General features: G+C 41.5%; 1 protein-coding gene and 1 long non-coding RNA gene across 12 annotated transcripts in view; one reads left to right on the top strand and one right to left on the bottom strand.

The window, feature by feature from the left end:
- The window catches only part of TDP1 (tyrosyl-DNA phosphodiesterase 1), an 83,959-nt gene that overhangs the window by 47,924 nt on the left and 20,423 nt on the right, over nt 1-15,612 (bottom strand). For 9 of the 10 annotated variants that reach the window (XM_077910332.1, XM_077910325.1, XM_077910334.1 and 6 more), the window contains 6 exons: nt 13,058-13,225; nt 12,532-12,610; nt 10,493-10,678; nt 9,691-9,739; nt 7,605-7,671; nt 6,146-6,253 (listed from right to left, as the gene is read on the bottom strand). In XM_077910332.1, the coding sequence (XP_077766458.1) occupies nt 6,146-6,253; nt 7,605-7,671; nt 9,691-9,739; nt 10,493-10,678; nt 12,532-12,610; nt 13,058-13,225 (657 nt within the window). Of the gene's footprint in view, nt 1-937; nt 1,027-6,145; nt 6,254-7,604; nt 7,672-9,690; nt 9,740-10,492; nt 10,679-12,531; nt 12,611-13,057; nt 13,226-15,612 lie in introns of all 10 variants that reach the window. The other variant, XM_077910335.1, reaches the window with a different exon arrangement.
- Nucleotides 1-15,612, top strand: part of LOC144321037 (uncharacterized) — an 86,625-nt gene that overhangs the window by 69,016 nt on the left and 1,997 nt on the right. Inside the window, exon 1 of one of the 2 annotated variants that reach the window (XR_013386743.1) lies at nt 14,083-14,353. The exons of the other annotated variant lie outside the window; for it this stretch is intronic. This is a non-coding gene — a long non-coding RNA (uncharacterized LOC144321037). Of the gene's footprint in view, nt 1-14,082; nt 14,354-15,612 lie in introns of those variants that run through there. 2 annotated transcript variants of the gene reach the window in all.

Raw genomic sequence — 15,612 nt, 5'->3', positions numbered from 1 at the left:
TTCTGTGATGCCAAAAGCGTTTCTTAGGTAGAAGGAAGATTATTTCTGGAGGATGGTGACCAGTTGCTCTTTAACTCAGGAAGAAAAGTCTGGGTCTAATTTCTTTGTTTGGCAACGGAACATCGGTAAGTGTGAAAAGCCCACTTGATATGTATTTCTTGTATGTTTCTCAACTCTGAGACATCAACCTTTTGCTACCTTCTCCCCTGAAAATGCCTTAAAGGTTCAGGGTGCCAATGGTGAGTTCTAAAGAAAATTCTAGAACATACCATCTGTACACCAAACTTCTGAGTACAACAATTTCAGGTGGCCTGCCCACCATAGGTCAATTCGCAAAGTAACCATTCTCCCACTAAAACCAGTTCCATTTCCTGATTTCTGTACGGATGACAATGACCACTTCTATCTCCCTACCACCACACCCCAAATGTAGAAATCACATGGGAAGCATCTCCCACATTCAGTTACACACAAAGTCGAGGCAGCACTTTCACTGTCACAGCCTCCATCCTGGACATCACTAGGTTCCTTGTTAAATCCTTACTGAGCGCCCCTATATACCAGGTGCCAGGTGTGGGGGATGTCAGCCAAGACATGGACTTGACTCCAAGTCTGGAGGGGAAGCCAATGATTGATTACACAGGCAGCCACAGCAAAAGGGAAAGACGACTGACCAAGCAGGAAGCCCAAGCTAAGGAAGTCAAGAGTCTGTCATGTGCATTTGGGACCAGAAAGATGGCTTAGGCCTTGCTAGGTGGAAATCTACGTATGTAGAACACTCAACATTGTTATACCCGCAATTAAATGGTGTGTACGAGTTGTTTAATAAAGCCGCTTTTACTCTAATGTAAATGCCTAGAGAGCAGGAACCGTACTTTTGCTTAGCCTTCCATCCCTGTGCCTAGAGTTGACAGCTTTGTCCACTGTGGGCAGATACCTGCTGGGTAGTCGATGGAGTCCTCAGTTCTGCAGTCCTAGTCCTTACCTGTGGAAGGGGACACAACCACCCACGGACTCCTGTGATGACTGAATGAAACAACGCAGATAAGGTGTGAGAACTTTCTGGCACGTGACAGCTGCTCAATAAAGGTCAAGTCTCCCTTGCCCCTTTGTTCCCATAGGGCAGAAACGACTTTCCAAAAACTTCCCACCCAGGGCCTGACATTTTGCTAGGGCTTCTCTCAGGTGACCAGAGGTGTCAAGACAGCCATGTGACAGGTTCACGTGCCTGATGACAGACTCTCAGGTTTCTAGTTTTATGAAGTCACAGGCAGAGCTGCTACTGTGAGGTATTATTACCCTATACTCGTATAATTGTTTTGTATACTAACAATGAAATACTACGAGTATCATTACTTATATTCAAAATTAAGCTCAAATTGGGAAGATAAGGGTCACTTGTTGAACACGTACCATTCTCTGATGACAGTGGTTCTATGTAATTTGTTTCAAGCCTCTGAACAAAACCTGTAGTTAAAGGTCATATCCCACTTTCATTAGAGAAGGAAATTAGTGCTTGGTGAGGTTTATTAGTTCACAAATGTTAAATAGATGAACTAAAATTCGGATTTGGGCCTGTTTAATTCCAAACTCATGCTCTTCCTACCATCCTGAATGCCTTTCCTTAAGAGATCTTGGGGGCATGTTCCATACAGATGGGTCTCCCCTCCCACCCCATTCATAGCCCGTGTCTACCACTCTTCTGCAAACTCACCTGCTACCTAAGCAACCATACTCTCTCCATGCTTCCCCGCTGGCCTGTACACATCTACTCTCCATTCAGCAGCCTAGGCTATCTTTAAAAGATTTGTACCAGATGGTGCTCCACTCTCAAACGGTTTCCACAGCACTAGGATAAAATTCTTACTCTGGCCTTCAAGGCCCTCTATGATCCAGCATGGCCTGCGTATAGCCACGCTAGACCACTCTCTATGTTCTCCATATTCTACAACTCAGGGCCTTCCCCACCTTTTAGATCAACTCAACCCAAACATTACTTCCTGAAGCAGGGCTTCACTGTTCTCTCCAGACATGCTCTAACATCACCCCGTTTTGCTGTTTCTAGCCCTCATCTTGTGTTTATGCGGACTCCTTTGTACACGGTCTGTCCTTCCCACTCTGCCATAGCTAAAATGAAAGCTGTTAGGGTAGGTTCCCTGTCGCTCTTGTTCCCCGTGGTATAAATAGTGCCTGACACGGGCGTCAACATGAACAAAGTCTTGCTGCTGGGCACGTGTTTCATGCTCTCAAGCATTTAGTGAAAAATATAGTCTTGAGCTCCAAGTGGCTTTACTCGCGTTCTTGCATGCCACATGGACTGTGTCCCACTGAATGTGGCACCTCATCCTTATAACTGTTGTGCAGATAAGCGATCGGAAGTCCAGATCCAGATGCCTCAAAGACACTTCTCTAGAAGAAGAGACAAGACAATGATACAGGAGCCCCAAGCTCCAATGGTGGGACGCACCTTAGTGCTCTAAGGCTTTGGAGGAGAGAGCAGTCAGCAGGAAGCTGACAATCTTCCAGAGAGGATGCCACACCTGAGGCAATTCCTAGGAGACAGGCAGCAGTTGGTAAGGTAGAGAGAGAGACAAAGGGATCAGGAGAGGGCTGCCGGCAGGCTGATTACTGAGGCAGAGGAGGCCAGGTTGGCTGCTCCTGGTAGTCCATGTTGGGGAACACAGGATAAGAATGGTGAAAATGATATGGCCAGGGTCACAATGCCAAGGACGACTCCAAATTTTTAGCATATAGGAAGTGGGGAGGGAATCGGAACATGGGACAATGAGAAAAAATCTTGTTTCTGAAAGATGAATGGTCATCGACAACTAGGAAAGGAGAGGCAGCCTGGGAAGTAGACCAATTGTGCGATGAGATGGCAGATAAGCAATCACTTCACAAGATGGTGAGCATCTGCCTTGGTAGTTTCAGAGATCAGAAAAGTCAAGTCTGAGACATTTTAAGGATGAACAGGCTTTGATAGTCCTATCCAAAGCACCCACATGCCCACCTCAAGCACAGAATCGATCTCTTCCTATTTTAATTACTTCTGCGTTGGCTTCTGACATCAGAGATAAGCATTTTATAGGTAATACCTAAGTCTTACGTTTTTATCCCAAGTGTCCAGCATTCACAAGAGGAAGGACCTCAGTAAATGCTGCAGAGTGCCCAAAGGAAGGAATAGCAAGAAGATAGCTGGGCTGCAAGCCTAACGATAAGAGTGGACAGTTGCCACCAGGGCCAAAGAGGGGAAGGAAATCTCTTTGAAGGTTAAGAGCTCAGCCTGGGATGTTCTGACTCTGAACAAGAAACAAAGGAGTTCCTGGTAGATTTTCTAAATTGTTACTTCAGTTATGGCAGACATTCTTTAATACTGGGATGCTATGTGTTTTTTTTTTTTTTTTTTAAAGATTTATTCATGAGAGAGAGAGAGACAGACAGACACGCAGAGACACAGGCAGAGACAGAAGCAGGCTCCATGCAGGGAGCCCGATGTGGAACTTGATCCTGGGACTCCAGGATCTTGTCCTGGGTGGAAGGCTGGTGCTAAACCACTGACTCACCCACAGATCCCATTTTTTTTTTTTTTTTTTAATATCACAAAAGTGTGATGCAGTTTCTTTTGACTTAACTGGTCTTCATAGAGGTACACTATCAGAGGTACACTATCAGAGATTAGAAGAGGCATCAGAGTTGAGGTGAAGGGTGCCAGCTGTGGAGTCAAATCCCTTGGGTTCAAATCCTGCTTCCACCACTTACTGAGTGACCATGGGCAGCCTAGCTAACCATTCTCCGAGTCCTTGAGAACCAGTTGTGAAAATTAAATGAACATGAAAAGTGCTCAGGACAGTGTCTGGCACATTGAATTCACCAAATAGTTCTAAATCTTTATACATTTTGGTAATAAGTTGGTAGTTTTTAGCCTATATATTCCAGAATACAATTAGAAGCTATAAATCCATGACAAATTTCAAATTCTTAACAGATTAACTTCCAGTCTGAATTGAGTAATATTCAGCCAATATGAAAACAGTCATTCATAGCATATAAAATAGACAAACATCCAATAAAAAATGGACAGCGGATGCTTTCTGGACTTCAGAACCTATGATGCCCTAGCTTGTTAAAGTCCATTCTGAAGGTGTGTGTGTCAGTCTCTTCTTTCATCCAGGTGCAGACTCACTCAGATGTTCCCTGAAAGCCCCATTTTTCTGTCTCCATGGCCTCTGTGCCCCCTTCCTCTGCTTAGATTCCCCTTCCAATCTATCTGGTTTACTCTTAGGTGTATTTCCAGGCCTACATGAAATACCACTGCCTTAGCTCTAGCTGGCTTCTGACCTATCCCGACCCCACTCCAACCAGATAATACATTTCTAAGGGTGCTTCCACTAGGTCCTAACACAGATAAATTAGTATACAGCATCCCATCTCTTCTGCAGCCTCTGTGGCATTGGTCACATCTTGCTCTCTATTCCCAGAGCTGAACAAATGTCCTCATTATACGCAACTACAAAAACTTTGCCTTTAGATGAGGATTACTTGATGTTAAATCTCAACCTCCCTTTATACTCTTAAAACAGGATCAATAAATATCCAACTTTAGTGCAACACATCCATCTTTTAACTCTACTGAGGAAAACAATCCCCAAAATAAACAGTAAATTCAACTTTCCTAGTGAAGTAGAAAGAGACCAAGGGTACATTGCTCTAAGCATCAGTCTTCCTAGCAGGATAATATGAAGCTACCAAGTAATTGATTTATTTCTCTATCTTGCTTGAGAAAAAATCAGGATTTTTAACTAAAGTTGGAAATATAGCCTTCAAATTCAACTCAACATTCATGCAAAGTGGCATGATTTCAGGACGAACCTTGACTAGTTTAAAAAGGGGTGTGTGTGTGTGGGGGGGGGGGACTATCATGGGTAGAGCCCTAGAACACTGTGCGAGAATCCTGTCAGACCAGATGGAGAAAAACGTCAAATTTAAGGTATTCAACACGAAGTAACAGCCATATAAATTAAGTAGCCCTTGGGATGAAAGGCTGGCCCACTATTCAGATGTTTCCGGCAGTAGCATTTCAGAATTGCAAGCAGGTAGATAAGTCACCTAGTCTTACTGATTCATCATCAGTTCACAGAGCTAGGAAATGACAGGAGAGCATCTTAAATAGTTAGGACTCAAATATGTGTTTTCCCACTATACTATGGTGTCTCAAAAGCTTTGCAGAAGCCCACTCTTGCATCTAATGTATACCACTAACCTTGCTCAGGTCACAGTTCCTTACCCTGAGCCAGGGGAAAAGTGTGACCATTAATTTCCATAAGTTAGGGAAGGGACTTCATTTTGTTTCTAATTGGCTTTTTAAAGAGTTTGTTCATTATCTTACTCTATCGTACCTTAGTTATTACTAACAACATCAATTGTGTTATTAAATCATTCAGAGATGCCTAATGGCTTTTGGTCAGATTAGGAGTCAGGAACTAAGAGCAATTTACCTTGCTATAAATATAGACAAAGGAATGCCTAGTAGGTAAGGCATTTCTTATAGGGGGTAATGAAAATTCAGAAATTATAGTGATGGTTGCACAAGTCTGAATATACTAAATCTTTAAATTGAAAAAGTAGTTAAGGAATACTAATTTTACCATATCATTTTTGTTCGGTATTTACCCCATATGTTAACCCGCCTAATTCCTACTACTAAAGTATTAAGTAACAGGAGTAAATGCAAACTTTGTGCAAACCTTATAAATATCAAGACTCAAAATCAGGCAATGATTACAGTCACTAAAAGAGATAAGGCACGGGCCTTTTATTTAAATAAGGCTCAACACATACATACACTTTGAAAACTAAATGACAATTTAGAAAACAACTTTTTGGAAACCCATTCAGTAGCAGAGCAGGAGTTCAAAACAAGTTTTAATAAAAGTTCTTCCCATCAAGAATATAAGGACTACTGGGAGCACCTGGGTGGCTGCAGTTGAGTGTCTGCCTTTGGCTCGGGTGTGATCCCAGGTCCTGGGATTGAGTCTCTCCATCGCTCTCTGCAGGAAGCCTGCTTCTCCCTCTGTCTCTCATGAATAAATCTTTAAAAATCACACACACACACACACACACACACACACACACTCACTCTACTTACCTTGTGACAAGGAACCAAGCAATTTGACTGAAGTCTGGAGAGGATCTCATATATGTTTTAATATGTGGCATAGCATTGCTGCGGCCAGATGTGTCAGCCATCCATTTGCTAGTGACAGGAAAGACCCATTACCAGTAAGAAAATCTAAATCTGTCATAAGCCTAATATTAGAAAGCTTCATGAAAAGCAAAATCCTATAACCTAAAACACTGGATACACAGTTCTGTGACAGGACCTCTGATATTTTATTAATCTCCATGCAGAGAACAGTGTAATAAAGCACTGTGACCTTTTGGTATCTAGCCTTCCTTTATTTATTTATCTTTTTGGCCAGGAAGACATGTATATACTCATGTCTATTAATTCTGTTGTGCTTTCAGCTGCTTATGTGCAGGTTGTTTCCTACGTGGACTGTGAACTCCTTAAAAAGAGGAATTATGCTCCCATAGTGTGTTACACCAAGTACAGGCTCAGGAAACGTTTTTTCAAAGTACAAAATGGGAAAAATGTCAACAGGATAACCATTAAAACAAAGTTTAAAAGCAGAAGGATAGTTCAGAAACACTTCAGTCCAAGGCTGACATCCATCCATGTTGCAGGACTTTGTAGGTTTTGTAGGTAATAAGGGCCGACATCACGAGGCAACAATCCTTGTTGCAAAAAAGAGGCTGGGCCCTCAAGAGAAGATGCTGAGACCAGAATTAGGCAGGTCATTCCTTTAGCCATAAATTCACTTGGATGAATCATGAAAGGAGCTCAAACGTTCCCTGTAGGGAATAACCTCCCAAGAGGCCCACAGTGACACGCTGAATTAGCCTGTAAGCTACCAAGATGCAATCTGCCTTTGCTTCCAGTGGTCAGGTGTAGTAAGTGCCTGAAGCAAGCAGGGAACTGGATTGGCCTAGAACACGCAGAACAGGCACACTGGAATGAGGATGATGATGAAAGACATTCCTTTCACCTGCCTATTCAACTATTCACTGAACCCTTATAACAAATCAAATATGATCCCATTTCCTGGAGAAAGTGGTGTGGATTCCACCCTCAGCAAACTTGCAATCATGCAGTATGTACAGGTGCAGACAGAAGTATAATCTGGAAACGGGAACTAAAATGCTGCTGGATCACTGTCTTGTATACCTAAAAAGTGTACTACTATGTCAGTAACGATTTTTAAAAATGCTGCTTACATAAATTCTAAACTACCCAACATCATCTATTTTTTTTTTCCTTTGCGTGCCAATATTTAAATACAAACTTCACAGATCTGTTTTATTCTTTGGTATTAAAAACCTATTTCAAATAATGTTCAAAACCTTGTTTTAAATTATTTCTATCACTAACATATGTAGATGAAAAAATACAGCTATATTATGTAAGGTTCTTTTAAAAAAAACAGACATAAATAACATTCTTATTCCTAAAGAAGCAATAGCAGCATTCTAAACCAATTACTTACTGAAAATAGGAATGGAGCCAATTCTGTTTTTCAGCTGTCTGGATGCTATAGGGAAGAGAGCCCCCAGCTTTTAAAAGAAGAAAACAGGTATTATAGAAAATAATTTGAGGATCCTTCATTAAGAATCTACAGTAAACACTGAAAAAACAAAACCACTTCCTAGGAAATAGTTCTTTCAAAGAAAAGGTCGATACGTGTATTAGGTATGTTCCCTTAGTTGGGTTTCCTTTCTTATGGATGCATGTTAAATACTAAGTGTTTATAATCTGAAAAGAGAAAAGATATTTAATTACCCAGGAGTGGTAATTTAAACATCTGTAATAAGACAGATTTGAAGTGTTTGAAAAACCACAAAGAATTCTGGCCTATAGTCCTCTTGCATCTGAGAAATTCTAGCCCTATTTTGCTCTGGAGCATCTCCATTTTTGCCCAAGAGCAGGATACCTAGGGAAGCAGACTAAGATGAAAACTCAGTCCTTCTGCTTCCTTTACCTTTTACATTCTGGTATTTCCAACCAGAGTTTGTATTAGATAAACATTCTTACAAATGGAATAGAGCCATCACTAAAATTAAAAGTTCAGGGGTGTCTGGGTGGTACAGGTGGTTAAGTGTCCAACTCTTGGTTTCAGCTCTAGTCATGATCTCAGGGCTCAGGGTTATGAGATCCAGGCCTGCCTTGGGCTCCACACTCAAAGGTGACTGAGATATTCTCTCTCTCTCTCTCTCTCTCAATCTCAACCCCCCCACCCCACACCTCCCACTCATGCTGTCTCTAATATATAAATAAACCTTTAAAAAGGAAAAAAGAAAGTTCAGCAGACAGTTTTTTAAAAGCAATTCTAAAAGCCATATTCCTGCATAGAAAACAGATACAGTTCCAAGTGGAAACACGATTAGTAGCCAGTTTCTGTTCATCTTTGAAAGGAGGAAAGTTTTATTATAGATTCACCAGTGACTTTCCAAACACATGTTGGAACTTCTCCATAAATAATCTATCCAAAAAGGGCTTTAAATTTCTGAGTCATCAAATAAGGCATGCTGTATCCTCTACTGCAAATAACTAAACATATTCAGGGCCAGTTACAAAATAGTTTTATGGAAAATATAGTGTTCTTCCCCATTAAATACCACATTTTGAATGAATCCAGTTTATCAGAAGTGGGGAAAGGAGAAGACAAAACCAACCAACATATCACCATGTTCCTGGGTCTCAGTGAAATAATCTTGGCTTTGCCATTAGGTAGCAAGAAATGGGCAGACACACTCTAAACCTTACCAAGATTTCTCTGGCAGTGTCACATCTAGTTTGACAAGCAATAAATGGACTAAATTAGTCTAATTCAGAGCATTCTGCTTCCAGCCACAAGCAAATGCCAATCAGATTTCCTTTTTCCAGAGGCAAACCCTGTTTGGGTTTTGGTTACTGCCTCTTGAATGTGCTATCTGGAGGGCTGTTGGATTCCAAAAAGAAGTTTAGCGTCCAGCACTGTATAAGGAAAACAGCAAACAAGGTTGAAAGTTCCTTACAAAATCATCCTGGCATTTCCAGATGAAGTGCCTTAGAAAGTATCAGCTAGGTAACACCAAAGGTTCATCCCCAGATTAAGTAGTTCTGGACCTTAAATATATCTGGGATTCATAACTAAGAATCACACAGAGCCACAGACACAAGGAGGGAGAATACAGAGAGACCAGAGAAAAGCATGTCAATCTCTCTGGAAAAGCAGTATGCAGCAGGGAAAGGTGGTTTTTTTCAGACACCTTGTCTGGACAACCAACCTGTTGTTGGCAGAAGGGACCATCTTCCTTGTAGGAATGAGAACAAGTCCCCATAGTGTTACTGTGAGGATTCAATAATGTACTAAAATTGCCCCAAAGCATGGAACCATCTTTGGAACATAGTACCACTCCATAGAACCTATTTCTATGATCCTTAGCCAGTTAAGGGAAAATAGTTTCCAAATTTCTAACCAATTATTTTCTCAAGGGGAATGGCGTTTTTACTGGTTGCTTTATGAAGTTTACCAGGACATTTATGAAGGATACACACACATAAATGCAACCAGGACATTTTCCACCAAGTACCTGGATATCCTTCTAAGCTGGTCCGCACATTTTCCACAGAAGGATAGATCTAAAAATGAAGGAAAAAAATTCTTTTAAAAAGGGTAAAATACAAAACTCAAAATGTACCATGTTAAAGAAACTTTCTTAAAAGGAATGTTTTTAATGAAAAGCTCAGAAATATTTCATTTAAAAACTTCAAAAATGTACTTTAAACTTGAAGTTTCATTGTATGGAAAAATCGAACTTCTATTAACCATAGGATGCATATACACACATATTTGATGAAAAAAGTTTCCTCAAAAATGCCACAGACACTGAGTTCTATGCAAGATTATTAATTCGGAAGTCTCTAATAATGCTCAGAATTCTGCTGGCAATGTTTTATCGAATTATTTTTTTCTTTGGCTTGAAAACCTGGAGGAAGGAATGGAAAAAAGTCACAGGGGATCCCTGGGTGGCGCAGTGGTTTGGCGCCTGCCTTTGGCCTGGGGCGCGATCCTGGAGACCCAGGATCGAATCCCACATCGGGCTCCTGGTGCATGGAGCCTGCTTCTCCCTCTGCCTATGTCTCTGCCTCTCTCTCTCACTGTGTGCCTATCATAAATAAATAAAATAAAATAAATTTTAAAAAAAAGTCACAGGCTGGTGCGTGGCTGAAATGAGCTCTGCAGGAAACAGTACTATCCCAGCAGCAGAGGATACGAGGGCCTCTTGATCACAAACAATGGTAACGATATACTGTTGTTTCCATCCAAAAATCCCTCAATAAAACCTCTCTGAAGAGGACAGATTCTCATTCTTCTCCAGGAAGAGTACTCACCAGATGAAGAGGAACAGCACTCTTCCCTGGAGTCCTGCTCTCCTTCCCCAGCGTCACCAAGCTTTCTTTAAACTCAGAACACAACCATTTTGAGTCGTCAGCTCCCATGGACCCAATGCTTGAAAACTGACCTACTATCGGCCAAGACTCTCCTTTAGTTATGGATGAGGCGTGCTCTCTCAGAAGCTGTGAACAAACAGAAAAGCTTTAACAACTCAGAACAAGGTTTTCTGCCTTTGGAACCCCTAGCCAACAGAACAATGCTAAGAATGCTAGATATCAATTTCATACCCATTTTTTCTTTTTTTTGGAAAATATTCCTGAAGTACTAAAAATACTTTAATGGAGTAGGCGGACAGAAGTGTTCTTCCAAAATTCTTTGTTTTGTATTAAAGCAAAACCAAATTTATTAAAAGATCCCTTTTAGTAGGAACGTCAGGTAAACCACTGACCTGCCATATGAAATGAGATTTTTGCCTTGAAGTAATTGTTTGATACCTAAAAAATACGAACTATTGTATGATCTTGACTCTTATCATTTGAAAGATACTTTAACACTTGGGCTCGATGTAGTAATGCTCTAAAACAAGAAGTATATTTATGTATACATATGGAACACCTGAAGTACTACAAGAAGCCTGATCTGCATTTCCTGCTTTGATACTTATGCAGAGCAGCAGAGGCAATCCAGAAATATTTGGAAAATTTATCTACTTCAACACGTACTATCTTACTACCAAGAAGCTGAAGAAAAATAAGCTGTAGTTCCTGTCCCAATGGAGCACATTATTCTGACTGGATTGGCTGGTTTATTGACTATATTATTTTTCTTAACACTGCTTAGGCATTAATATTTATAATCATGCTTACCAAAAAGCCTAGTTCTCAGTTTCTGCTCTACTACGGCACAGTGTAAGAAACAGGACTGACCTGAAAGCTACGAGACCCAGTTTCTGTTCTGGTGCTTGAGCCCCTGAACAGCTACCTGGCCCTTGACATGGCCCCATGCTTCCATGTACAGGTCAGTCTGACCATTCCCATCTTCCATGGAGGGCAGCTGTGACGCCACAGGAGCTTGTGAGAAGTGGTCTGAAAACTCAGATGCTCTTGATCCCCCAGGAAGAATGATTCTACACAGGTGTTGTGTGTTAGTACGTAGCCTATCTCCACCATCAGTCCACAAGCTGACAGCCACCAACCAGCACACTGAAGGCTCAATGTGTGCCCTGCATTCTCTAGCTCATCTAATCCTTAGGTCATTTTTTGAGTGAAGTACTGTTATTAGGCCTGTTTTATAGAGGAGAGGCAGGTCACGTGACTTGTAAACAGGTGAGGATTTGAACCCAGGTATGGGAATCTACCTCTAAGCTATGCACTTAGCTAGTGTGCTCTAAATGCCTTCTTGACATCAAGACGTCAGCTTCAAGATCTTATCTGCCTTCAGCTAACTTCAAAAAAGGAAAATTAAACCGTTTCATTAACCAAGGGTAATTCTTACGTGACAAATACTTCACAGAAAAAAGATAAAACTTTTAAGAAAGCCACTTCAGGAATTTATTAGTTTTAGTAATAGGTCTCCTAAACAGAGATGAAGAAAATTGTAACCTTTAACTTGCTTGTTGTTTTAATTTGTTAAAGGCTTTTCTCTGTTCATTTTTATACCAGCAGCAAAGGCCTCTTTTGTTAATAACACTTAAAAGGCACTGGTTTAATAAAATACATTATAGCACAGTCATAGCCTTTACTCAAATAGTATTTGTTCTTTGTTGATTTTGTAGGTTAATCCTTCATATCCTGAAATCAAAAGCTACGATAGCTGCATGAGAAATCTATAATAACTAAAGAAGTCCTTATACTTTTGCCATTTAGAGCAGCCTATACCTCTAAAGGCAAAACATTAAAAATTACTGAAAACTATAATCAGACAACTTATCAAGAGCCTGTTCACCCAGAATTGTTTTAATTATGAAGCTGCCATCAAAATATATTATAAATGAAAAATATACATTAATTTAAAGAGATAGTAAAAATTCTGTTACCTTTCTAAGCCTAAAATGTCCCCAATTATCTTTATGGCTTCCTTGAAAGCGTCCTGGGGTTGATCCAATAAGATAAACACTAAAAGGATATAAAATACAAGTTATAGAACAGAGTGATGTGTTTTGTGGATCCCCAAATCACAAAATACACACAAAAAAACTAATCATGAGATATTCTAAGAGACCACCTATTTTCTTGTGATGCCTCCTCAGAACAGTAATGGATCCCGAACTCCTTTTCCAGCCCATCAAATCATGCTGCAACACCCACAAGGTGTAAAATATCAGGCAAAGAAATTAAGAATACTCCAGAGGGAGGCTTATGGTTAGCAGAAAGACTATTGGCTTCCACTTTAGGGCCCCAGATCCAGGAGATGCAGATAGTGAGAGGACCTGCTCACCTGGTATAAAGGACAGTCAAATATCATTCTACCTCTTTCCAAAGCCCCTGCAGTGGTACCTTGGGAGCCACGCAGTATCTACATTCACCCACTTTAAGAACCCCAAGTTCCCAAACAATACATACTTGGTTTCTGAGAGATCATGTTCGTGGATGGTATCTATCCACTCCTTGAGAGGAGCAGCATTATAAGCCATTAAATAGCTGATAAGATCAGCTTTAAAATGTGTTGCTGATTCTCCAGATCTGTGGGTTGCCTGGGCCATCCGTGGGTATAAGGGGCTCAACCATATTCTGGAATAGAATAAGAAATAACTCTTAACAGTCAGGAAAGCAATCAATCACAGTGATACCTCTGTGCTGACTGTACATTCACCCTAAGGAAGAGGCAAATCTCACTTCCTATGTCAACATGGTAAGCAGAGTGGATCCTTGGGAACATGAAGCATAAATCCCATCACACCACTCCAAAGACTTCCAAGATATTCAGAATGATTTTTCAATACATGATCGTGAGTTTAGGACCCACTAAAATCGGGCCTTTGCCCACCTCTCATGACTCCATGCTCTCAGCTCCCTCTTTGACCACACCTTCCTTATTCTCTACCTCTGTCCCCACCTCCATACTGCCAAGACCCAGTGACAACAGCTAATAGCTGCATCCCAAACTGGCACAGCAAACTCTTGCCACCTATAGTAACCCAGCAAGTTAAGTTACATCCATGTAGCATTTTAGCCAAGTAGGAAAAAGTTACCTACACTAAGGAAAAAGTGCAATCTAATTTCAATAAACGCATTTTCATGATGTATAGGCTATAGCAGTTTGAGGTATTTTCATATTCTGTACTTCTCTGGTGTCTGCAAGGAGGAGCTATCACATTTAATATTACATTCACACTAACCTCAGACTTTCAAATAACCCAGTAACATATTAAAGACAGCTTTCATTTTGCCAGTTCTTTTCAAAAGGAGAACAAGTTCCTTTGCCCAACTTCTATAGTCCAGCAAGTGGGAAAATTGCATCAAAACCCAGTCCTTCTGTGAAGGGCTCCATGATAGGTCACAAACAGGTAAACCTCTGCACACGTTTCTTAGCAGGGAGGCAGGTCACACCTTTCCTTCCCATTGTGAGGGGATCCCTTGTACAAGGTGTAACACTGTGATGAGGACCAGCCCAGGTTCTGGGCTGCTAACTGGCTGTGTCATCTGGGGGCAGCTCAATGACCTCTGAGCGCCTGCCTCTCTACCTATAAGATGAGCACGCTTGGCTGGGTGGATTTATCCGTCTCTCCCTCACAAACAGCAATTCAGAGCCCACATGCTGGTTCTGGCTCCACTGGGATTAGGGGCTCATTCACAGCACTGTCTGGATGAGGAACAGGACAGATGACAACTTTCTAAACCAGGATACCGGGATGTGAGGTGTTTTTAGCACTTTACAAAGTAAAATGTGAAATTACCGTGAGCCAAATAATTTTAAAAGTGAGAAATTAACAGGCAGACCAACCAGCAGCTAAGAAGGATGGCTGGAACACTTGCATAGCAGAACAGCACCAACAGAGAATAACTAGGAGACCAACCATGAAAGTTGCACAGAAGGACTACATTTAAGCATTTGAAGAAAAATTATAACCCACAACACAAAAATGCAAATTTGAGAGATTAGAACTGTCTGTGCAATAACAGTACCCTACTCTCGGGTAGCAGGTAGAGGGAAGTTGGAGATTTCATACCCTTGGGTATGAAGACTTAAAACCGAGTTTTAAACCATGTGAGGCTATTACCAGTCAATTTAAAGAAAAAAAAAAAAAAAAAAAAAAGGCTTTTTCAGGACACATGGGTGGGCTCAGTTGGTGAGCACCTGCCTTCAGCTCTGGTCACAATCCCAAAGTGGTTGGATTGAGCCCTACATTGGGCTTCCTATTCAGCGAGGAGCCTGTTTCTGCCTCTCCCTCTGCTGCTCTCCCTGCTGAGCTCTCAAAAATCTTTAAAAAGCAAACAAAACCAAAACTTTCAGTACAGGAGAAAACCTGAATCATTATCCTTAATCCCTTCCTCCACAGCAGTCATCCAGAGAGACCTAAAGCATCCTGGCTCAAGTTTCACTCTAAAAAAGCTGGTGGCCATGGGTGGGATTCTTTGAGCCACAGGAGACTGAGTGCCAAAACTCCATAGACTGATGAGTTTCAAAACCCAACTGGGCAGCTCAGAAGCTCTGGGAGGAGCAATGGTGTAGTTAACCCTAAACTCAGCTGATTGGGGGCCCAGTGTGGCTTAGTTGGTTAAGTGTCTGTCTTCAGCTCAGGTCATGATCCCAGGGTCCTGGAATCAAGCCCCACATCAGGCTCTCTGCTCAGTGGGGAGTCTGCTTCTCCCTCTTCCTCCCACTACCCCTGCTTGTATGGTCCCTTTCACTAAAAATTAAAAAAAAAAATCTTTAGATCAGGGGTGGGGCTCTAAGCCCCTTGCTATGGTGGGGAAAGGAGTGGAGATAGACACAGAGATACTGGGCTGGGGAGGGGTGGGGGGGAGCCTGCCTTTCAAACTGGAGGGGCGGTCTGGTATGAAGGGAGGAGGGTACTCTGGAGTCGAAGTGAGCCCACAGGACAGAGGCTAGAAGGTCCTGTATTTCAGTTCAGCTTAAAGGTGTGACTTGGGCTCTGTCAGAGCTCACATGCCCT

This window comes from Canis aureus, chromosome 9, assembly GCF_053574225.1.
Source record: "Canis aureus isolate CA01 chromosome 9, VMU_Caureus_v.1.0, whole genome shotgun sequence".
Taxonomy (NCBI): domain Eukaryota; kingdom Metazoa; phylum Chordata; class Mammalia; order Carnivora; family Canidae; genus Canis; species Canis aureus.
The sequence above is the reverse complement of the archived record's forward strand: the minus strand, read 5'-3'. Positions and strand labels throughout refer to the sequence as shown.